Raw genomic sequence first — 24,068 nt, forward strand, 5'->3', positions numbered from 1 at the left:
CCAATATTTAAGGAGCAAAGCTACTGAATATGAATGTGACCATGGCCCTAAGCATATTCTGCTTCATTTCAGGGGGAAAAGGCCCTTTGAAACTCTCAGTTTGAGAGGCAACTTTAGAATCTTTGAGAGTTGGGGGAGAAAAATGGATGGAGGGAAGGGAAGGAAGCTTATTGATTGCAGTGCCAATTAACTCAGGCACCACCTGTGTGGGAAATTGCCTACCCTGGGTTAAGGCCTTCTACTGGAATAGCAAAGGTATGGAACTATCTCCTTGTCCCAGTTACAGCCCCTTCTTTTAGTGCCAGGCCAGGCTAGGCTGGCTATTCATTTGGAAAACTTAAGGACCAAGAATATGAGCAAGGAAGGGTTCCCTGGTTGTTGTTGTTTTCAGTTGCGTCTGACTTGTGATCCCATTTGGGGGTCCACAGGAGTGGTTTGCCAATTCCTTCTCTAGCTTATTTTACAGATGAGAAAACTGAGGCAAATAGGGTTTAGTAACTTGTCCAGGGGCATGCAACTACTAAGTGTCTGAGGCCAGATTTGACCTCAGGAAGAGGAGTCTTCTTTTTTTTTTTTTGGTAAGGCAGTTGGGGTTAAGTGACTTGCCCAGGGTCACACAGCTAGTAAGTGTTAAGTGTCTGAGGCTGGATTTGAATTCAGGTCCTCCTGACTCCAGGGCTGGTGTTCTATCCACTGCGCCACCTAGCTGCCCTGAAGAGGAATCTTCTTGACTTCAGGCCAGGCACTCTATCCACGGAGCTGCCCATAGTTTTCCCTGGTATTGAGTACCAATCTGTGATGAGGGTTAGTTCCTCATCTTTAAAACAGTGATATTAATACCTAAACTACATGTCCCCTGAGGATATTAAGGAAATATGAGCATATAGGTGAGAGGTTGCTATTCAAGAATCTTAATGTTCCAGAAATGGATGTTTGGGGCGGCTAGGTGGCGCAGTGGATAAAGCACCGGCCCTGGATTCAGGAGTACCTGAGTTCAAATCCAGCCTCAGACACTTGACGCTTACTAGATGTGTGACCCTGGGCAAGTCACTTAACCCCCATTGCCCCGCAAAAAAAAAAAAAAAAAGAAAGAAATGAATGTTGGTCATAGGACTTAGAGATGGCACCTTAGACGTTGTCTTGTCTGACCACTTTATTTTACGGATGAGGAGATGGGGACCCACAAAGGTGATTTTTAAGATGACTATAGTAATGCACAGGAGAGCCAGGACTGGAACCCAGGTCCTCTTATTTTTAAGTTGGGCCTGTACTCTATCATGGTTTTTGAATCGAGAACTCAGCTCATTCTCCTTTACCAGCCTTCTCAACACGTTATTATTATGGAAGCAGTTAGGGTTAAGTGACTTGCCTACCCCCACTGTAGGGACCAATTTTTAACCTCAAATAACAAATAATTCTTTACACCACACAACTAGGAGGATGTCCTCCCCTGGCAACAGGATTCTCTTGGTTTCTTCAGATAATGAGATGGCAATATGAAAGTGAATATATTGATTGTAAGCTATAAGTTCCTCGAGGGCAGAGACTTGTCTCCCTTTGGTTTCTGTATCTCTGGTACACAGCAAAGAACCTGGCAGTAATAGGTGTTTGCCAAATGCCTGTTGGTTATTTGCCTGATTGATTGATGATTTTTTGATTGAGAATTTTTTTTTAAAAGAGACTTGTGAGGAAACTAACATGTCTGGCTTCAAGCAGCCTGTTAGCAGGTGGGAAGGTGGTGCATTGGATAGAGCACCGGGCCTGGAGTCAGGAAGACTCATCTTCCTGACTTCCAATTTGGCGTAAGACACTTACTGGCTATGTGACCCTGGGCAAGTCACTTTACCCTGTTTGCCTCAGCTTCCTCATTTGTAAAATGAACTGGAGAAGGGAATGGCAAACCATTTCAGTATCTTTGCCAAGAAAACCCCAATGGGGTCATGAAGAGTCGGACACAAATGAAAAATGACTGAACAGCAACAACAATCTGCCTGGGGCAGAGCCATATGTCACTTTGTAGCAGCAGCAGAAAGACGGCCCATGAAAAAGGCTTACTGTGGAAGGATATAATCTACAACAATAGTAGCTATAACGATAGTTAGCATTGATATAATGCTTTAAGGTTTGTGAAGCACTTTACAGATATCGTATGATTTTATCCTTACAACAACTCTGGGAAGTAAATGCTATTGTTATCCCCATTTAACAGATAACAGATGTGGAAAGGAAACATATAGAAGTTAATTAACTGTCGTTCAGAATTTGAACTTGGGTCTTCCCGATTCCAGCTATAGTGCTCTTATCTATAATGCCACATTGCTGCTTAAACAACAAAAATTGATTCAGTGCCCTTTGTGCGTGGAACACTGAGCTTTTGGAGAAAATGCTTCTGCATCTGCTGGATATTTGGAAGATGAACATCTATGACGATTTTTACTAACTTACACTTGTATAGTATGTGATGGATACAAAGTGCTTCACTTAAGTGATTGCACTTGATCTTCCTCTGCACGTGACACACAGAACTATGTAATTTTACTACTGTTCAGTCATTTTCAGTTGTGTCTGACTTTTCTTGAGCCCTTTTAGGGTTTTCCTGGCAAAGATACTGGAGTGGTTTGCCATTCCTTTTTCCAGCTCATCTTAACAGATGAGGAAACTGACACAAATAGGGTTTAGTGACTTGCCCAGGGTCACACAGCTGGGAAGTGTCTGAGGCCAGCTTTGAACTCAGAAAGAAGAGTGAGTCTTCCTGACTCCAGGTCAGGCACTCTTTTCTTTTCTTTCTTTTTCTTTCTTTCTTTCTTTTTTTTTTTTTTTGGTGGGACAATGAGGGTTAAGTGACTTTCCCAGGTTCACACAGGTAGTAAGTGTCAAATGTCTGAGTCCAGATTTGAACTCAGGTCCTCCTGAATCCAGGGCTGGTGCTTTATCCACTGCACCACCTAGCTGCCCCCCTGTCAGGCACTCTTATCCACTGTGCTACCTAGCTGCCCTAACTTTAAATCTAGCCTCAGTCTCTTCCCTGAACTTCAGTCCCACATTAATCAGTAAACTTTTATTAAGCGCCTACTATGTGCCAGCCACTGTGCTAAGCACCAGGAAAACAAAAATAGGCAAAAGACAGTCTTTGCCCTCAAGGAACTTACAATCTTTAAAAAAATTTTAAATTTATTTTTATTTATGGAATAAAACAAGCATTTCCATAATTTAAAAAAAGATGATTGCACATGAAACTACAAATCTGTTATGTACAACTTGCTTCCTTTTAAATGTATAATAAAGCTATTATGTAAATTTCTTTTTTTCTTCCCTCCCCTCCCAACCTATAGATGGCTACCATCGGACACAAATATGTATATGTATGTGTGTATATGTACATATATGTAGAATCATTCTATACCTACTTCTAGTTATCAGTTCTATCTCTGGATACAGATAGCATGTCCTTCATATGTCCTTTATAGTTACTTTGTGTATTTACAATAGTCAAAATTACTTATTTGCTCAGTTGTTCTTAAAACAATATTGTTATTATTATATATAACTTCTCTTTGTATCTAAGGAATTAATGAAAAAAGTGTACAGGATTTAGGTTTAGCAGTATTAGATCTTAAACTATCTTATAATGCAGTAATTATAAAAACTATCTGGTATTGGCTGAGAAATAGGCAGATCAGTAGAACAGAGTAAACATGCAATTTATAGCAGCGAATAAATGTAGTAACCTTGTATTTTACAAGTATAAAGACTTAAGTTTTTGGGATAAGAATTCATTATTTGGTAAAAATTGTTGGGAAAAGCAGTCTGGCAGAAACTGAACCAATATCTTACACTATTTACCAAGATAAGATCAAAATGAATACATGACCTAGATATAAAGTGAGATATTACAAGAAAATTTGAAGAACATGGAACATATTACTTATCAGTCTTACGGATAGGCGAACAATTTATGAATAAACACGAGCTAGAGTAAGATGTAAAATGGATAATTTCACTTACATAAAATTAAAAAGATTTTGTACAAATAAAACAAATGTAGCCAAGATCAGAAGGAAAGCAGAAAATTGGGGGAGGAGGGAAATTTTATAGACAGTTTCTCAGATAAAGATCTCATCTCAAATATATAAAGAACTTTGTAAAATCTTTAAGAATATGAGTCATTCCTCAATTGACAAATGGTCAGAGGATATGAACAGGCAGTTTTTAGATAAATCAAAACAATTTATAGTCATATGGAAGATATAATCTAATTGCCTATAGAACATTTCCAACTGACTATCCCAGAAATATATAAAAATAACTTAAACTCAATATATCTAAAACTGAATGAATTATCTTTCCCTCTAGACCCTCCCCCTTCCAAACTTCCATATTTCTTTTTTTGTTTGTTTGTTTGTTTGTTTTGTTTTTTTGTGAGGCAATTGGGGTTAAGTGACTTGCCCAGGGTCACACAGCTAGTAAGTGTTAAGTGTCTGAGACCGGATTTGAACTCAGGTACTCCTGACTCCAGGGCCGGTGCTCTATCCACTGTGCCACCTAGCCGCCCCCAAACTTCCATATTTCTACTGAAGGTACCATCATTGTTCCAGTATTTCAGATTCATAATCTTGGCACTCCTCACTCTCTTATTCCACATGTACAATCAGTTGCCAAATCATCCTGTTTCTACATTCACAGCATCTCGTGGTATCCAATGCCTGATTTCTCCACTTAGAGACCTACCACCTCAGTTCAGGCCATTATTACCCCCTCCTCAATTATGTTAAGGGCTCCTAATTAGTCTCCCTGCCTCAAGTCCCTCTGTGGCAGTCCATCTTATACACTATACTGTAGCCAAAGTGTGGCCAATAGAGTCCTCTATTCAACCAACTCTAGTGGCCTCCTATTGCCTCTAGAATAAAATGTAAAATTCGATTTAGCTTTTAATGCCCTACTGGTATCAAACTCAAATAGAAGTGGGGGGTGGGCAGTAAATGTAAGGACCACTATAGGTTAGAAAACCATATATTAACATTATCTATGTTCTGCTGTGTTTTTAGGGTAATTAGGTGGCCCAGTGGATATAGCACTAGGTCCAGAGTCAGGAAGACCTGAGTTCAAATACTGCCTCAGACACTAGCTATGTGACCCTGGGCAAGTCACTTAACCCTGTTTGCTTCAGCTTTCTCATCTGTAAAGTGAGTTGAAGAAGGAAATGGTGTGGAAATTTATTTTGATTTGGGGACCCTACCTTTAGGCTGAGATTAGAAAGCCTTAGGCCCTCAGGGTCTCTCTCCCCCTCCTCCTCAGCTTTAGCTGAGTGAAAAAGCCCTGTGGGCTATACAAGACGCCAGGTGTGCTGAGGCACGTGAAACTTGGAGCGCACCCCCCCCCCCCCCCCAGCCGCAGCCCTGGCTGGCGGATTAGCTTGGTCTGTGGGGGCGAAGGAAGCCCCGAGATTTGAGTGGAGAGAAGAAAAGGTATATATAGACCTGGGAGTGAGACAGGAGAGAGGTGCGACTGGAAGAAGACTCGAGGATGGACTAGATAGAGGGACTAGAGGGTGACTGGAGGGGAGCGTGGACAAGGATGGAGTAGAAGACAGACTGACCGGGAGGCAGCGGAGAGCACAGAAGCAGGTCAGCACAGGGTACAGGCTGGAGAAAGGGAAGATTAAGAGGAGTTAGAAGAAAATAGCTGACCAGGGAAAGTGTATCGTGCCCTAAGGCCGGAGGCAGCTAAGGCGCTTATTGTATTCAAGAAGTTCAGTAGGTGGGAAAGAGACCGCAGGAAAGCAGTCAGGTTGTACTTTATTTCCCTGTATTCCTAATTTGAAATAGTATCTCATAAATAAACTCTGCTTGGATTATTTAGTTAAGAGGCTTCTTAATCCTGTGCTTATCAATTTGGGAGTGGAGCAGTGTGGTGGAACTTTATAAACGGCCCACATTAAATTAAACGCAGTCAGATAGCCAAATAGTCAAAAGTCCCCAGATTAGTCCTCCAGTCAGATTAGTCCCCCCAAAATTTAGGCCCAGTCAATTTAAAAATATTTTTACAATGGCAAGCCACTCTCATATAGGAGGCAAAAAAAGGGGTTAACAGAAAAACCTAAGACTCCAAGCTCTAATTTAGATTTGAACTCTAAGAGGGATTCAAACCCCAGTTAATGGATAATTTAAGATTTGGAAAACAAGTCAGGGCCTAGGTTCTCTTACCCACATTAATCACCATTTGGAACAAGAACATAAAGAGGCAGGTCAAAAAGACCTTAACTATAACAGTGATACACAATGATACACTGACAGGGTATAGAAATTCTACTGATAAATGAAGATATTTTGAAACTAAGTATGGGAATCCAAAAGTGACATGTGCAGAAAAGGCCAAATTTGTCCCCAGATTCACCTTATGACATGTAAACCCCCAAAACACACCTCCACAGAAAAAGGTACCTGCCTTGGGGGTTGGCTTAGGACCCCAGGAACTCCAAATTAGGACAGGTCCTCCCCTGTACCTCCCTAAGGTGGAGATTATTATAATGAAACTGATAATGAATTTATCCATACTATAAATATAACTATCTTTCATTTCCCTATTCAAGAGACACCTTTCCACTTTTCTGGTTCTCTCCCAGTGTTTACTCACAGTATTGCAATAAAACTTGGGAAACTGAGTCACTAAGTCTTGTAATTCTTTTGGGATGGACTCACAATCATTTTGACCCTAATTCCATCCCACATCAACTCCAGTATCTTTACTAAGAAAACCCCCAAATCGGTCAGGAAGTCAGGCATGACTAAATAATGACTAAACAATACAAATTGTGTCTTTACTTATTTTGTTAAATACTTCCCAATTACATTTTAATTTGGCTCAGCAGCATGTTTGAAAACTCTGCCCCATGCAGCCTGGCTCCAAGTTATGTTTCCAGCCTCATTTGGCATTTCCTACCATCTTGCATGTTGTAATCCAACCAAAATGACCTCCTCTCTCTTCCTCAGATACATGTAGCTTTCTTTTCTTTCTTTGTTTCTTTCTCTCTCTCCCTCTCTCTTTTCCCTCCTTCCTCCCTCCCCTTCCTTCCCTCCTCTCCCTTTCTTCCTTCCTTTCTCTCTCTCTCCTCTCTCCTTCCCACCCCTCCCTCACCCCATCACCCTGCCCACTCCATCTGGTCGACTCTGCCCCCACACCTGGAAGTCATTGTCTCCATACCTCCACACCATACATGGGCCCTTTGTTCTTTTAAGATGCAGCTCAGGCATCATCCTCGGCATGAAGCCTTTCCTGCTCCCCACCCCACCCCTACCCCCAGCTACCTTGTATAGATTTGTATTTATTAACTCGGTATTTGTTATACATACTTATCTATGCCTTTGTCTTTTCTCCCCGGAGGTTGTGAGGATTGTTTCTTCCTTTGTACTTGGATCCCCGGGACCTTAGCACTGTGCTGGGGATGTAGTAGCCCCTCATACTTCCCAATTGGGCTCCTTCTGTGGCTGTGAATCTGATATGTGAAAGCCTATGAGATGAGCACTCGAAGAAGGAATTTGCTCTGACTCTGTAAAGAATTAATTCATGTTGTGTATCTGATGCTTATAGGATTGTATCTGCTCCAGCATTTCATTATTATGGTATTTTCATGGTGAGACTGAAATTTTGACTATATGACAAGATAATTGGAAGTAAACGACTGCATTCTGCCTCATCCATTTTCTGAGGAAATGCTATCATTATTACAAAGAATCTGCAAATTCAGTGACTTATGGGGTGCCTGAAAGTATAACCTAAAAGACTCTTTAGACACCATCAGATTTACAATTTTGGTGTGGAAATAGTCACTGAGTAAATATGTCAACATTTAGAATAAGGCTTTTTGCTTCAGCAAAGACCTATCTTTAGAGAGATCATTTTGTGTTTTCATTACTGTACAGAGAAATAATCATGAACATTATGCAAATAGTAGCTGTTAAATCTAATTAATAGTTGAGTATTCCTAGGACACAAAGAGGCAGCTAGATGACTTAGTGGATAGAGTGCTGACCTTGGAATCAGGAAGACCTGAACCAAATCTGGCCTCAGACACTTGCTAGCTGTGTAACCCTGGGCAAGTCACTTCACCCTCAGTTTCCACATCTGTAAAATGAGCTGGAGAAGGAAATGGCAAACCACTTCAGCATCTTTGCTAAGAAAACCCCAAGAAAAGTCAGACACAACTGAAAATGACTGGGGTCACCAAGAGTTGGACATGACTGACCAACAACAATGAGGGCACAAGGCATTATTATTTTTTGTTTTGTTTTTTGGGTTTTTTTTTAGTGAGGCAATTGGGGTTAAGTGACTTGCCCAGGGTCACACAGCTAGTAAGTGTCAAGGGTCTGAGGTCGGATTTGAACCCAGGTCCTCCTGAATCCAGGGCCAGTGCTCTATCCACTGTGCCACCTAGCTGCCTTGCACAAGGCATTATACTGTGGTGGGGATTCAAAAGCAAGGCAGTCTGGTTTAAACACTGCCTGGGAAAAAAGATGACCTAGTTTTAGTTCTGGCTAAAACATTGTAGAAGTCACTTTGGGCCTGAGGGTCTCCATCTGGAAAATGAGGGGATTGGACCGAATGATCTGTGAGGGCCTTTTCAGTTGTAAACTTCTGTAATCATATAGTTATGAGATGATAGGGGCTTAGACTGGGATGATGGTGGAGGGATAGAGAGCACGTGCCACAAAGTGAATGACAGGGAAAAAAGCCCCGTATATAGCAAAGTATTCAGAATGGCATTCTTGGTGGGATCAGTTAGGTGTTGAAGTGGGTGGAGCTTTGGGCACTTGAGTCAGGAAGACCCAAGCTCAAATCCAGCCTCAGACACATACTAGCAATATAACCTTGAGAAAGTCACTTAATCTCTGCCTCAGTTTCCTCATCTATAATATGGGAATGATAATAGCATATAGTCCCCTGGCTTGTTGTGAGGATAAAATGAGATAATATTTATAAAGCGCTTTGCAAACATTAGAGGAATATATAAATACTAGCTATCGTTGTTAGCAGAAAGACAAGAAATTGATGAGTGAGGTCAGATTTGAACCCAGGTCCTCCTGACTCCAGGGCTGGTGCTCTATCCACTGCGCCACCTAGCTGTCCCCCAACCCTCTTGTTTTAAAGATGACTTGCCTAAAGTTGCAGGTCTGTTAAGTGCCAAAAGTGGGATTTGAATCCTGGTTCCTTGACCTTAAGAGTCTCTTTTTCCATTGTACTGTGCCAGATTAAAAATATGTATATTTTGAAGGAAGAATTGACAAGACTTAATGGGCTGCATGAAATGATAGCATGAAGAAAAGACTCCAGGGGGTTCAGCTTTGTTTGGCTGAGAAACTGGTTATGCCAGTGATGAAAGAAGGAAGTTGCAGGGTCAGAAAACTAATTTTTTTTTGTTGTTGTTGGGGAGAATGATGAGTCAATGTATATGTTGATTTTAAGTTGATGGGTTTGCATATTCAGGTAGAAATGTCTATAAAGGACTGTAGGAAATGCAGGTTTAGAAATCCCAGAGAAGGATTGGGGTTAGAGATTGAGATTTGGGCTATCAGCTGGATAGAAGTGATGGGGTGAGAAGAGAAAGATAAGCAGAGAATTGAGATCTGGATCTCAGGAACCCCTGTATTTGCAGGGGCAGGGAAGATATATGGAAGAAAGAGTACCTGAGATAACTAGCATAATATACTGTGGGAAATATGGGAGTAGAACATTTCATGATGACATGATCAATGTCAGGAACAGGAAGAAGGATGAGGACAGAGAAAGGGCAATTTATTAGATTTGGTAAAATCATCAAGGTCCTCAGAAAAGTTTATTTTTAAGCTAGAGCATATAGATAGAAGATAAGTCTTAAGGAAGCCTTTTGAAATGACGGCAGTGGTACAGATCTCACATGCAAAATTTGGTATTGGTTGGTGTAGTCAATTGCAGGGCATAGAGAATGCTTTTGCTGCTCGTGTAAAACTGAGGAACAGATATTCCTTTGTAATGTCCGTTTCCACATCCTCCAATAAATATTTGATTGTGTGAGTAGCACTTTGACATTGGGAGGGGTTTGTTTCAGACTGAACAATAGGTCTCCTGTAGCCGACTCTACCACACACTCTTTTTGGAGCAGTTTCTTCCGGACTGACCTGTAACCTTTATGTTCCGTAGGTAACATGCTGGAATGGTGTCTGCCTCAAGATATTGATCTGGAAGGGGTTGAATTTAAATCTATGGCCAGTGGGTCCCACAAAATTCAGTCTGACTTCATGTAAGTATTTGTGAACTTATATCTTTCTTCCTTTTTTCTCCCTGCCCCCTCTCCCCTCCAAAAAAATTCTTCATGTTCTAGAAAATTTTGAACCCCCCACTCACCACCTCCCATCCCCAACATAGCGATTTGAAACTTTCATCAAAGAATGAAGTTTTGTCTGGGTCCAAATTCATACCTTTTATTCTGGGTATCAAACCCCAGCTGCCGGTTTTAATGTGAGATCAGACTTATGGTGGCTGTTGAAATAAGGCAAGAACTCTGGCCCTTGGATTTGAGAGTCTCTTTTCAATTGTACTATGCCAGATACAAAATTTTTTTTCCAGGAAGAATTGTTAAGACTGAAGACTTTTTTTTTTCTTTCTAAGCCGATCCAAAGAGCCTTTTATTAAGACTCTCTGTGCTAGGAATACAGAGACAAAAATGGAGACTAGGTCCTGCCCTCATGGAACAAAAGACTTTGAGTGAAAAGAAGGCTGAAGGAACTCAAGTGAAAAGAGTAGTTTCTCTTGAATCAATAGGCTGTGACTGATACCAAGTCACAAATGAGGGAAGGAAATAGCATGGCCCCATTGACCACATGCTCTACCACACTGAGAGAGGAAATAAGGACAGAGAACACCGTGTAAGGCAAGGACCATTGTCTCTTCCACCAGCAGATGTAGAGGGGCCTGATGATCAGCGCTACTAATTTACGTTCTACAATAAGTCGGCAGTGTTATAGAATCTGAGGGTTTAGAGCTGGACGAGACATTAGATTTTACTTAGTTCCCTCCCTTTACTTTACAGATGAGGAAATTGAGGTTCATCTGATATTTTAAATACTTTTTTAAGGTTACAGAGGTATATCAGCATTAGAATTCAGGTCTAATGATTCAAAATCCAGTGTTCTTGTCAATAGCATGTTTGTTGAGAGGCTGTAGTGAAAGAGTACTAGACATAGAGTCAGGAGAGATGGTTTGATTCCTACTTCACATACTTATATGGAAGTCTGAAACCATAGGCAAGTCCTTTAATCTCTCTGAACTTGTCTTCTCATCTGTAAAATGGGGAAAATACTTCTAGTATTATTAACCCAGACCCTAACTAACCCTCATAGGGTTGTTATGAAAATTAAATAATAAGATAATTTATGTAAAGTATTGAAAAAATAAAGTCCCCAATAAATATCAGTCATTATTTAAAATTATTATTAGTTACAGGGAAACTGGGGTACAGAAGAACAGAGAAACTTATTCATGATCATATAGCGTGCATGTGGAAGAGCCAGGATTTGATTTCTTGGGGCTTTTCTGTATCACATGGAGTCCTAAGATCATTTTAAAAGGTGGGCAGACAACTCACTTATCTCCAATTTAGGAAAATGGAGAAAATAAAGGGAAAAGATACCAGCCTCAGTGGGTTTTTTTTTCCCCCAATTCATTCCCATTCTGATACTGGAACATCATGGATAGGAGTCATTTGGAAGAGGAACATTCTTTTAATCTAGGGCATCTTCAGGCTGTAGGGGTCAGGGAGGGCAGGGAGGCATTGAACTTAGCCTGAAGATTCTTTTAACAAGAGATGACAGTGATGTTCCCCAAAGGTACTATGCTAGCATGCAGTGACCTTGTGACTGCATAACTTGTTTCCTTTAGTAGCCTGTGGTGGGGAGAATACCACCTCCACATTTCCTACCCATATTCTTGGATTACCAGCCTTCTTTAATTTTTTTTTTTTTGGCAGGGCAGTGGGGCTTAAGTGACTTGCCCAAGGTCACACAGCTAGTAAGTGTCAAGTGTCTGAGGCCGGATTTGAACTCAGGAACTCCTGAATCCAGGGCTGGTGCTTTATCCACTGTGCCACCTAGCCGCCCCATTACCAGCCTTCTTAACCTCTGACTCCATACCCAAAGGCTGCATGTCACTGCAGAGGGAAAAAGGCATTTGGATGTGGAATCTAGGAGCCGAGGTGTGAGTCGGATAAGTTTGTTCTGTATCACCTTGGGCAAATTATTTGACCTTTCTTGGCACTGATTTCCATATTGTAAGAATAAATGTAATACACATGCTCCAGGCATTGAGAAGTAATGCAGGTACTATAGGGTGGGTCAAAAGTCATGATGTTTCAATAACTTTTTGAAAATTTTTTTTCTCAGTTTTTCATCATTTATGTGATTTAATTTTTCACATTTAATGTAAATTCATTTCCCATACATATATGTATATGATGATATGGTATTGTAAATTAAAAACATGAAATAAAAGGAGTTATTAAATATTGAAACTCTTTCATTACTTTTGGCCCAGCCCATATTTACTCCTTGAAGAAGGGTGTTGTGAGAATAAGCTTTGCAAGCAGTAGAACTATTTGTTTGTTTTTTAGTGAGGCAATTGGGGTTAAGTGACTTGCCCAGGGTCACACAGCTAGTAAGTGTCAAGTGTCCTGAATTCAGGGCCGGCCGGTGCTCTATCCACTGTGTGTGCCACCTAGCTGCCCGAGAACTATTTGTTAATAAGATGACAAAACAACTTTTGAAAGAAAATAGGAGTGTGATTTCTACAGCATTAGTTTGCTGCTTGACAGTGCTTATGGTTAACAAGCATTTGGTTTGTTAGGCACTGTACTAAGCTTTGGGAATATAAATACAAACAGAAAGGCTGTCCCTGCCTTCAGGGATCTTTTATTATAAAGGAAGGAAGCTGAAAAATAAGAGGTGGGAGTGTGGAGAAGATAGTTGGTAAGGGCTGTGGTAGAGAGTCACGAGTGGAATCCAGAGAGGAATGAAGACTGCCGGCCCAGGTGTTTTCCTTTGAATGAAGGTTCTGGGAGGAAGTGGCCAATCAGAGGAAGGGACTGCTGGGGCCCAGGGTACTTCTAAGGTGAGGAGGCTGCTCTGGCATGACGGGGAAAGTTTGGATGGTCAACTATAGTATAGGGAGTGAAGTACGTTTTCATACTCCCTTAGCCAATATGATGTTTATTTCCCAAAGCCTGAGTTCCAACCATTTCCTATCATGCTACAAGCTGCGGAGACATTACCTACCAGACTTCTTTTTACTATCAGATGGTGGGCTTCTGACCCATGAAGCTTTTTGAAAAGGATCAGTTTTCTATCTTGAGTTGGGTAGTTATTCTGGTGGCTACAAATACTATGAAGTAAGCTAACCACACCATTCTTTGCCTTTCCTCCATTCTTGCCCCAAGACTGGGCAGAATTGACCCATTTGTTTTTCTTGTCTTGTGGGTAAGACTAAGAGGGGTGATGCCATGAAATCAAATGCCAGTTCTAAAATAAAGATCTCGAGGTTCCACAAGTTAGTTAATGAAAACAGCTGAAGACACTCAGCTGTTTAAAGACCTTTAGTGTCCTTTAGAATTCATCCAGAAAGTGAATATCAGTTCCAGTTGTGGTCACAAGGATTGCAATAGCATCATTTCCTTTTTGTGCAAGATGATTTGTTCAGCCCTTACTGAAAAGAGGGAAAAAAGAAAACAAAGTTCCATCAACCTTGTGTTTAAGCACTGCCCTTAAAGGCTTAGAGATAATCTTATTTGAGCCTTTTTTTTTTTTTTTAAAGGGGGAGGAAGTCCTGGTGTTTTCTAACCATTTGATGAGCTATCCTTTGCATAAAGGATGGAAGGAAAGAGAGGAAAGGAAATCCCAAGTTCTCCATGATAGCTAGCTAACTGAAGCATTTGTTAAGTATTTAATGTTTGTCAGGTGCTATGAATAAATGAAGACCATTTCTTTTATAGGTGACATTTCAGAGGGGCCTCTCTAACTGCCAGCCAATTCATCTGGGGGACAGGCTTAGTTACTGACACTTAATAGGGATAGTTTTTTATAATTAAAAAAATTTTTTTTGGGGGGGGGCAGGGCAATAAGGGTTAAGTGACTTGCCCAGGGTCACACAGCTAGTATGTGTCAAGTGTTTGAGGCCGGATTTGAACTCGGGTCCTCCTGAATCCAGGGCTGGTGCTTTATCTACTGCGCCACCTAGCTGCCCCTAAATTTTCTTTTTATTGTCAACTTAGTTATTGGTATACAAAGAACAAGAAAAAAGATTGTATTATAACAAAAAATAACATCCATATATCAGTATACAAAGCCCTTTACTACAGCTGTTATCTTATTTGATTCTTACAACAGTTCTGTGAGGGAGGTACTGTTATTAGTTCAGTACGTATTAATATTAAGAAAAATATGTAATTCTGTTATGTATAGCTTGTTAGAAAAGTATGTGTGGATGTGTATTCATTTGGTCAATCAACAAACAAGTGTTAAGGTGAGGGATCCACAGGGGAGACAGGAGGTAATCCTAGTAGAAGACACTAGCAGCTCCTGGCAAAGGCCTCCAGCAGAAGGTAGGATTTGAGCTGAATCCTGAAGGAAGTCATTGAAGCTGAAGAGGGAGTGTATTCCAGGCATGGGGCAGCCAATGCAAAGCCTGGGAGATGGAGTGTTATCATGGAGGGACAACATGCAGGTAGCTTGATCTCGGACTAGAAGAGTATAAAGGAACTAGCCGGGTTGTGAAGGGCTTCAGATGCCAAACAGGGGCATTTGTACTGGATCCTGCAGGTAATAGGGAGCCATTTGAGTGGGTAAAGGTGGTGCTGGGTAGCAGTTGGAAAATCATATTAGTAGTCAAGTCTGGGATTAGATTGTAAACTCCTTGAAGACAGGGACTGTCTTCTGTCTCCTTTTGTATTCCCAGCACTCAGAACAGTGTCTGACACAGAGCAGATACTTAATGGTTATTGATTAATTGAGAGATTTGGGACAGAGAGACCAATTATAAGACTGCTGAAGTGGTCCAGCGGAATGGGGATGAGGGTGGCAGCTGTGTGAGTAGAGAGAAGGATACTGATATGGTGATATCAGGATAGAAACAAGATTTGCCAGTGGTGTTAGTGAGGGGTTGAGAATGCCATTAAAGTTGTGAACTGGGTGAGAGGGAGGATAAACAGCTAGGTGGTGCAGTGGACTCGGGGAGAACAGAGTCCAAATTTTGCTTCAAGTACTTATTAGCTGTGAGACAGAAAACAGGCTGACAAAGGTTGTGACCTGCCCACAAATAGATAACAGGAATGATAATAGCATCTACCTACCTCCCAGGGTTGTTATGAGGATAAATTGAGTTAATAATTGTAAGGTACTTTCCAAACCCCAAACTACTATATAAATGCTATTATGTACGATTATTCTTGATAAGAAATTTAACAAGGTGGTAATAAAATTGTATCGTGTTCCTTTTTACATTTTTTCTGGTTTTCTTTGCATGAAGACAGAAGTTTTACTGATGAGCTTTATATTTTTTTTCCAAGTTCTTTCCCTCTCTCTCCTATCTTTCTCCACCACTTGTTGAGAAAGGAAATATTGTATCCATTATACATATGAAGTCATACAAAACATATTTCCACATTAGCTATCTTTTTAAAAAAAGAAAAGAAAGAAAAATATATTTCAGTCTGGACTCTAAGACTATCAGTTCCTTATCTGGAAGTAGACAGCATTTTACATCATGAGTTCTTTGGAGTTCCTGTGGATCATTGTATTGATCAGAGTAGCCAAGTCTTTCATAGTTCAGCATCATTACAATAATTGTTATTCACATCTTCTAAAATATATCTTTGTATAGTGATGGAGTGTTGTGGTGTTTAACTACCCGGAAGAGAAATCATTGGTGGAACATTTGCTTTCATTGTTTATACAAAATGCATTTCTTTCTTTCCTTTTTTTGGGGGGGGGGGCGGGGCAATGAGGGTTAAGTGACTGGCCCAGGATCACACAGCTAGTAAGTGTCAAGTGTTCGAGGTTGGATTTGAACTCAGGTCCTCCTGAATCTAGGGCCAGTACTTTATCCACTGCACCACCTAGCTGCCTCCCAATGCATTTCTTTCTTATAGGAAATGCTTTAATGTCAGTTCAAATTAAAATTCCACAGATTCTACTCTCTGCTTTCATTGGCCATGTTTGTTGTTTGGGGTTTATTTTTTGTTTTGTTTTTGTTTAATTGTAGAGTAAGATGTTGGATACTGTAATTTTTACATTTATTTTAGCAGGTACTGAGTTATGCTGTATATATCAATAAGTATACTGTTTGGATTTTTAAACTACCATATGGCATGCTTGACTTATTTCATTATTGCAAATGTGTGTTCATACAAAATAGACTACTCCAGAATAGTGTTAAAATTTGCAAATTTTGTAGTATCAGGAATTTAAATATTATGCATTTTACAAAGTCCTATTTTTACTGTAATTTTCTTTCCAGTTTTCATTTGATAGTGTTCACCAATTAAAGTTGCTTAAATAAAATTGCTACAGTACTTTTCACATATCTGTCTGAGTGCTGTCTGAAATGTTATATCATTTTCAAACCTAATCCATTACTTACGATGTTTATATGCACTGTTATTGCCATGTGAAGGAACATCTAATTTGATGCCACCACCATGATGTCAGACCATTTTGTACATTTCAGTGGCCTTTATCAAAAAAACAAAAACAAAACATTTAAGCAAAGATGTCTTTTGTTAAGAGACAAATAGCTTTTATATTTTCACTTAACCGTGTGAAAATACATCTTACTGACATAATCTGTCTCTTAAAACCACTAAACAGTTCAACCATTAAAATAAATTGTACATTGTAAAGCTAAACAAACATAACCCAAACCAAAAAACAAAAGTAATATTGCTATGACTGTGTAGATTATTCTCCTTGTTCTACTCAATTCACTTTGCATCAATTCATATAAGTCTTCCCAGGATTTTCCTGAAATCATGCCTTTCTTGATGAGCTTTTTTGATTGTATCATTACCCACTAATCTGCCCCTCTATACCCTTCTCCCCAAATCTGCAATAGTCTTTTGGCCCATTAAAAAGCCACAGATGGGGGGCAGCTAGGTGGCGCAATGGATAAAGCACCGGCCCTGGATTTAGGAGGACCTGAGTTCAAATCCAGCTTCAGACATTTGACACTAGCTGTGTGACCCTGGGCAAGTCACTTAACCCCCATTCCCCCCCCCCCCAAAGCCACAGATGCGTAGGGCCACACCTTCTATGGGGATCGAGAAAACCTCTATCAAAGTTTCCAACTAAAGGTCACTTCACAGCAAACTCATCAAATAGATGAGGAGACTGCACCCTTAAAAAAAAAAAACAGTTCCATTTCCCTTTGTTTATGAGCATTGTTGTTCTTTTTTGACCATTTTGGCTTCCCTCAGATATTTCCGGAAAGGGCATTTCTTTGGCCTCGCCTGCTTTGCTAACATGCCTGTGGAGAGTGAGCTGGAGCGAGGAGCACGGATGAAGTCTGTGGGCATTCTCTCGCCTTCCTATACCCTCCTTTACAGATACATGCACTTCTTAGAGAATCAAGTCCGGTGAGTTGTATGTTTTGTATGAGTGTGTCCACTTTTTATAAACCTTACCTGTCTTAGAGGTCTCACCCACCTGTCAAGTTTCATTACCATAGTACAATTACAAAAGGCATTTTTTTTCTAACAAAAAGAATGGATATTAAACCTATTAAAATAAAATCAGTCCACTTCCACACATTATAGCAATCATCCCTGGAGTGGGATTTTTCTTTTATGGTCCATCACTTATAGTTTAATTATTAATACAAGTTATTTAATTATTAATTAATTATACTTATAGTTTAATCAGTGGCTTGAACTTTGTTAAGGGTAACCAAAACAATCACTTGCTTGCCTTAGGTGTGCAAGAAGGACATCACTTTTAAAAAATGGTCCCTTGTATTCATTTGAGAGGTACAGCCTATTCCCTCTCTCTTCTGTAGAGCATGGAGAAGAGCTGAGTAGGCTAGGTAGGGAATTTATGCATTTACAGTGTGGTTCTGTTCTTTGCTTGAAGTAGGTTCTGAGAGCTTCACATACCTACATTCAGAGATGGATATCAAAATGCCATTTAAAAGCCAAACTGACAATGCAAAGTATAATTTCTGTTTCAAAGCTTTTCCTTTGTGACTGGAGAGTTTTTGTTTGTGTGCTTGGTATATAAGGGACTTAATGCTTCCTTCTTAATTTTCATGACTATTTTATTCTCCTGCCACCAGGTGGCAAGTGAAAGATGTGATTTTTAGAACTGGAAAAGACCAGAAGGCCAGAAGAGGTAATTTGAATCCAGGCCCTGACACTTTCTAGATTAAGAAACCAGACCCAAAGATATTTTTCAAGCTTTGTATGGCTACTAGTCAGTGTCAGAGGTGGAACTACACCTCAGGGTTCTTCTATCCCAGGGCAGTGGATTTTGGTAAGTGGTCTCAGGAAGCATGTGCTTCCCCAGGGGACTGTCTTTTGCCATTCTTTGTATCCCCAGCTCTTAGTACAGTTCCAAGCACATTTGTCATTCTTCAGTCATGACTCCATCTGGGATTTTCTTGGCAAAGATACCGAGTGGTTTGCCATTTCCTTCTCCAGTGCATTTTACAGATGAAGAAACCATGGCAAACGGGGTGAAGTGACCTTCCCAGGGTCACATACCTAGTATCTGAGGTTGGATTTGAACTCGGGTCTTCCTGACTCCAAGCCCAGAGCTTTATCCACGGAACCACTTAACTGTCCCACCTAGCATGTAGTAGGCACTCCATAAATGCTTGAAATTGAAGATACTGAGTTGCTGATCCAGATTTTCCTCACAGATTTGCAACCAAGTGCCATAGGATCACAGTTGTAGATAGAAGGAACCTCAGAGATCATCTAACCCTTTCATTTTACAGATGAAGAAACTGAGGCCCAGGGAGGTTAAATGATTTTCCTAGGGTCACACAGGGGTGTGAGAGACAGGATTTGAACTCGTTTTCCTGTGCCAGGGCAAGAACTCTCCAACACCCTGCCTCCTAATTTTTATATTTTTCCATAGAAGAATGGATATTTTAATAAATAGCTAGATAAAAAGCTTCAGGAAGACTGTCACACTTTAATTTTTGTATCGCTCCAAATGCCTAGCACCATACTCTAGTATAAGTAGGTGTTTGATAAATGATCGTTGACTGACATAGTAACTTTGAGTAAACATCAAAGTAGGAAATTTTTGGAACAACTTTAAAAAAAAAATAAAAATAAGATAGAAATTGATGTTTTGTAGCAAACTCATAATTCTTAACACTTTAGCTTCCTTTTACATACCCTGAATTTTAACTCAGAACCTAAAATTCCTCAGGTATCTTATCAATTCTTCAATGTATTATTATCCTCTGTAGACAATTGGGAAAAGGCTTTTTTTTTTTTTGACTTGCTTCTCAGCTGGTTTAATTGTTTTCTCTCCTTTCCTCTCCTTTTTGACTTGCTTCTCAGCTGGTTTAACTATGTTTTCTCTCCCTTCCTCTCCTCTTTGACTTGCTTCTCAGTTGGTTTAACTATGTTTTCTCTCCCTTCCCCTCCCTCCTCCCCCAACTTTCCTTTTTACTTTTCCCAAAGGGTGTCCTTCCATTCCCTTCCTATCAAAGGTCCATGAGCTTCCCCCCTCCCCTCAAAAGTCCATGAGGCAAGTTTGAAAACATTCAAACTTCTTCCTTTTCTGCATTAGCTGGACTTATTGGGCACTGTCTGAAGACGATGACTGAAGTTAGCTAAAAACAGGTTTGTTGAGGGGAATAGAGGCTGGATAGAACTAGCTCTTGTTTTAGAAAGAGTTATACACAGCAGTGCCCTTCCCCCTTTCCAAGTTCCCTACAGGAACCATGCCAAAAGGGAAGGTGTGTTGGCACTGCTGTTCCCCAGAAGAGCCCAAGGTTGGAGACCTAAGACACCTGGCAGGCTGGGCCTCAAGGGTGGTTTTGTCTGAAGGTTGAGACTAGAAGCAAGAGAATTCATCCTTCTACACTTATGTTATGACTTTTCTGTTCTTCCTTATTTGCAAAGGCAGAGATTTCAGTTAAGACTTGGACTTTTTTTTTTAATTAAGGGGATGATAAACTCTTAGATGTTTAATGGCTGGATTTTTTTGGGGGGGCAATCAGTTAAATGACTTGATCAGGGTCACACAGCTTGTAAGTGTTTGAGGCTGGATTTAAATTTAGGTCCTCCTGACTCCAGGGCTGGCACTCTATCCACTGTACCACCTAGCTGCCCACAGTGGCTGATCATTCTTCAGACTTAAATTCCAGTTCCATGATCCATCTGGTGCCCACCACTACCTGCTTGACAAGGCATAGAACACCCAGGGTACTTTTCAAAAATAAGATTGATTTATTGACAAAAGGTGAAGGGTAGACAGAGAGGGTACAGGTAAATTGAGCCCAGTACCTTAGGTCTTCTGGTAAAGTGGGGTCAGTCTGGCAAGCATAGACCTGTACTGTGGCAAATTAAGGGCAAATCTCTATGTACTTCTTTCTTTACTGTTACTATTTTTGTTTTTTTTGGTGAGGCAATTGGGGTTAGGTGACTTGCCCAGGGTCACACAGCTAGTAAGCGTCAAGTGTCTGAAGCTGGATTTGAACTTGGGTCCTCCTGAATCCAAGGCCGGTGCTCTATCCACTGTGCCACCTAGCTGCCCCTACGGTCACTACTCTTGAAAGTGAATTGTAGACATAGTGATGTCTCAGCCCTCTCAGTCTATTCATCTTTATCTGTGTACTTATCTTGAAGAATCACTTATTTGTTCATACTTTAAAGCCACATTTATCTTCCAGTGTCACTTGGCTTTGCTTCAGGGCTTTGGAACTTGGCAGAATATTAAAATCACAGAATTGGAAGGGACCTTAGAAGTCGTTGTCTAATCACACACAAAGCATGAATTCTCTCTACAAGATACTGGACAAAGGACCACATAAATCTTCTTGAAGACCTTCAGCATCCCCATCCCCATCCCTCTTCTAGCATTCCATTTTGGGACAATTTTAATTGTTAGGAAATCTTTCCTCATATTGAACCAATCTAACTTCTGTCTTTCTATAATTTCCATCCTTTGGTTCTGGTTTTGCCCTTCAAAGCCAAGCAGAACAAGTCTGATTTTTCCTTGTTACAGTTCTCGAAATATATGAAGACAGCATTAATTGACCACATTATTACCTTCATAAACCCCTACTCTCAGGAACACCCTCACTTCCTTTAACTGGCCCCCTAAGGCATGATGGTTTAAGTCTCTTCACCATCTTGGTGACCTTGTCAGTATCCCTTCTACATTGAGTTAGTTGCCCAGATAACTCTATAAGCTAGTAAGTCCAACTAGGATTTTCAGCCCTGGTCTAGTTGTAAGTTTCAATACGCTGGGCACATCAATTCATTGTCTGCTCCTTTTCTTCTCCTTCCTCCCCATCCCATTGTCCCTCCTCTCCTTTTCCTTACTACTCCCTCTTTTTTTTTCCTCTTCCCACTCCCTCTTTCACCTTTTATTCCTCACTGAAATCAGTCAGCTGGCATCTGAAACAACCATCAAGTGCCTTAAGGCAGCTTTTCTTTAAACATACGACTCGCCCAGGGCCACACGGCTAGGAAATGTTAAGTGTCTGGGGCCGGATTTGAACTCGGGTCCTCCTGACTCCAGGGTGAAAACCCTGTTCCAAATCTTCCCTGTTCTGATGTATGTGGTTCGGTATAGAATTCAAAGTTAGTTTTTCACATTTTTAGCTACCCAAGGCTTAGTGGGGCAGGAGGAGGTGAATTCTACCACTTAAACAAGGCTTCTTAAACTGGGGCCCAAAGACTTTCAGGGAGGGATCAGTAATCTTGGAGGGGAAGAAAATGCATTTTTATTTTCTCTCACTTAGCGTTTCCTTCCATTATGAATGTAGGCAGGGTAGGTGGTGAAGTGGGTAGAGCATCAGGCCAGAAGTTAGGAAGACCTAAGTTCAGTCTAGCCTCAGACACTTCCTAGCTAGGTGGCCTGCCCTGGATGAAGTCATTTGACCTGTGTCTGTCTTAGTTTCTTCACCAGTAAGACAGGGGGGAGGGGGGAGATAGCATTACCTCACAGGGTGATTGTGTTGCTCAAATAAGCTAATATGTGCCTGGCATACAGGAGCTCAATAAATACGTGTTCCTTCCTTTGTTACATATTACATTATAGCTGTTGTATATATTTCCAAATAGAATTGTGCTCATGACTACTTTAAGATTACTATAGTTGTTAGATGTATTATTGTCACAAATTTGTGTTAAAAACATTTTGATACATGCATTTCAATGTAAATGCAATCCTAATTATTTTATGCATTTAAAAGCATTCTTTTTTTTTTTTTTAAAGCATTCTTTTGACCAGGCTGTTGGGGGTGGGGTCCATGATATGAAAAAAGGTTAAGGACCTCTGCACTAAAAGCTGTATTAGAAAGGGTTAAAAATCACCTATGGAGTAGATGAGCAGTGCGACATAACCAGCTGCTTGGTTACTGAGAATCAATCCTGTTAATAAAGTCAGGTTGTGAAGCAGTTTTGTATTGATGGGACTTCTCAAAAGCAATCAACCTAACCAAAACTCAGGTGAGAATATAAAAGGAGGCTCATTTTTAGAAACTGGAGTTTTTACTCATAAGTGGCAAATCTTAACTATCCTAGGTATTAGAGGCAAACACTGGTGTTCCATTAACAAGTACAAGGGCAGGACATCTCAATTCTCCAAGCTGTCCTCACTGTGTACGTGTATGTTGTACAGACACCAGCTGGAGATGCCAGGGCATTACTCTCATCTGGCTGCATTTTATGAAGACAAGAAAGGTGTGCTTCATGCTGGTCAAGGAAAACCCAACTCTGTGCACCCTGTTCACTGGCTGCCCTCCATCCATCGATATATGTACCCAGAGATGAAGGTGAGTGAGGCTCAATCACCTTCTCGGCAACTTTGGAGGGTGGGAGAAGTGCCTTGGCTCCAGCAATTGTTAGTTTTTCCATTGTGTCCCTGCTGAAGTTTTATCTCTAAAATGGGTAAATTTTGTAAATGACTGGCTTTTATTTTTGTCGCAGCAATCAGATTCATAGATCTAGATTTGACAGGGTTCTCAGACCATTTAGGGTTGGAGCTCTTCATTTTACAGATGAGGAAACTTGAGGACCGGGGAGGTTAACTTGACTTGTCCAGAGTCATTATAGACAGCATAATGTGGAGTTTAAGATTTAATGTGTGGTCGCCTATCCCTATCCCAAGTGTAGTCAATTTAGCTGGGGTTCCTAATAGAGTTGTACTTATAAATTAGTACCTTTAGAACCAGTTTTGGGGCATTAAGCATTTATTAAAGTATATTAGATATTAGTAAAGAGAGAACGTATAGCTCTGAAAGATAGGAAAGCCTAGCTAGGATCTACAGGAGAGAGAAAAGAAAAAGTTGCCTTAACCTACAAGTCTAAGGCCAAAAGAGGAAGTTCCTATGCCTATGAGAGTGGAGGCTCCCAGCCGTCCAGAAGAGAAGAGAGAGGTGGTCCCTACACACTGCTCCAAGCTAACTGGCTGGTAGCATTCAAGTCCATTGATTGACATGACTTGAAGGTGGTCTTAAGTTAGTTAACTTCCTTTAGTTAGTTGCTGAACAATCACTGATATTTCTTTGGTTTTGTTTACATTAAGTATGCAAGCTCAGAACTGGAGTAGTTTCTTCTTAGAGAACTTAGAATATGTTGACAGCATATGAGTAGTGATGCCTTGATTATGATCTCATGTTCCTCTTGGCCAAATTCCTCATAAAGGGTGGTAACCGAAACCCAAATGTGCATCCTCACTTATCCTTAAATACAGAGAGACTTTTATTAAAACAGTGATGCATTCACATTAAATAAGAAATACCTGTCCTAAAGAACACGTTTTTAAAATAAAACACGACCTAGATACAATTAGGCCCTTTGCTTGCTAATA

General features: G+C 40.5%; 1 protein-coding gene across 1 annotated transcript in view; it reads left to right on the forward strand.

The window, feature by feature from the left end:
- DENND11 (DENN domain containing 11) overlaps nt 1-24,068 on the forward strand; it is a 58,490-nt gene that overhangs the window by 20,045 nt on the left and 14,377 nt on the right. The window contains exons 2-4 of the mRNA XM_043965805.1: nt 10,174-10,273; nt 17,489-17,647; nt 22,878-23,031. Coding sequence (XP_043821740.1) covers nt 10,174-10,273; nt 17,489-17,647; nt 22,878-23,031 — 413 coding nt within the window. The remainder of the gene's footprint in view (nt 1-10,173; nt 10,274-17,488; nt 17,648-22,877; nt 23,032-24,068) is intronic.

The sequence above is a fragment of the Dromiciops gliroides genome, chromosome 5, assembly GCF_019393635.1.
Source record: "Dromiciops gliroides isolate mDroGli1 chromosome 5, mDroGli1.pri, whole genome shotgun sequence".
In the NCBI taxonomy this organism is placed as follows: Eukaryota; Metazoa; Chordata; class Mammalia; order Microbiotheria; family Microbiotheriidae; genus Dromiciops; species Dromiciops gliroides.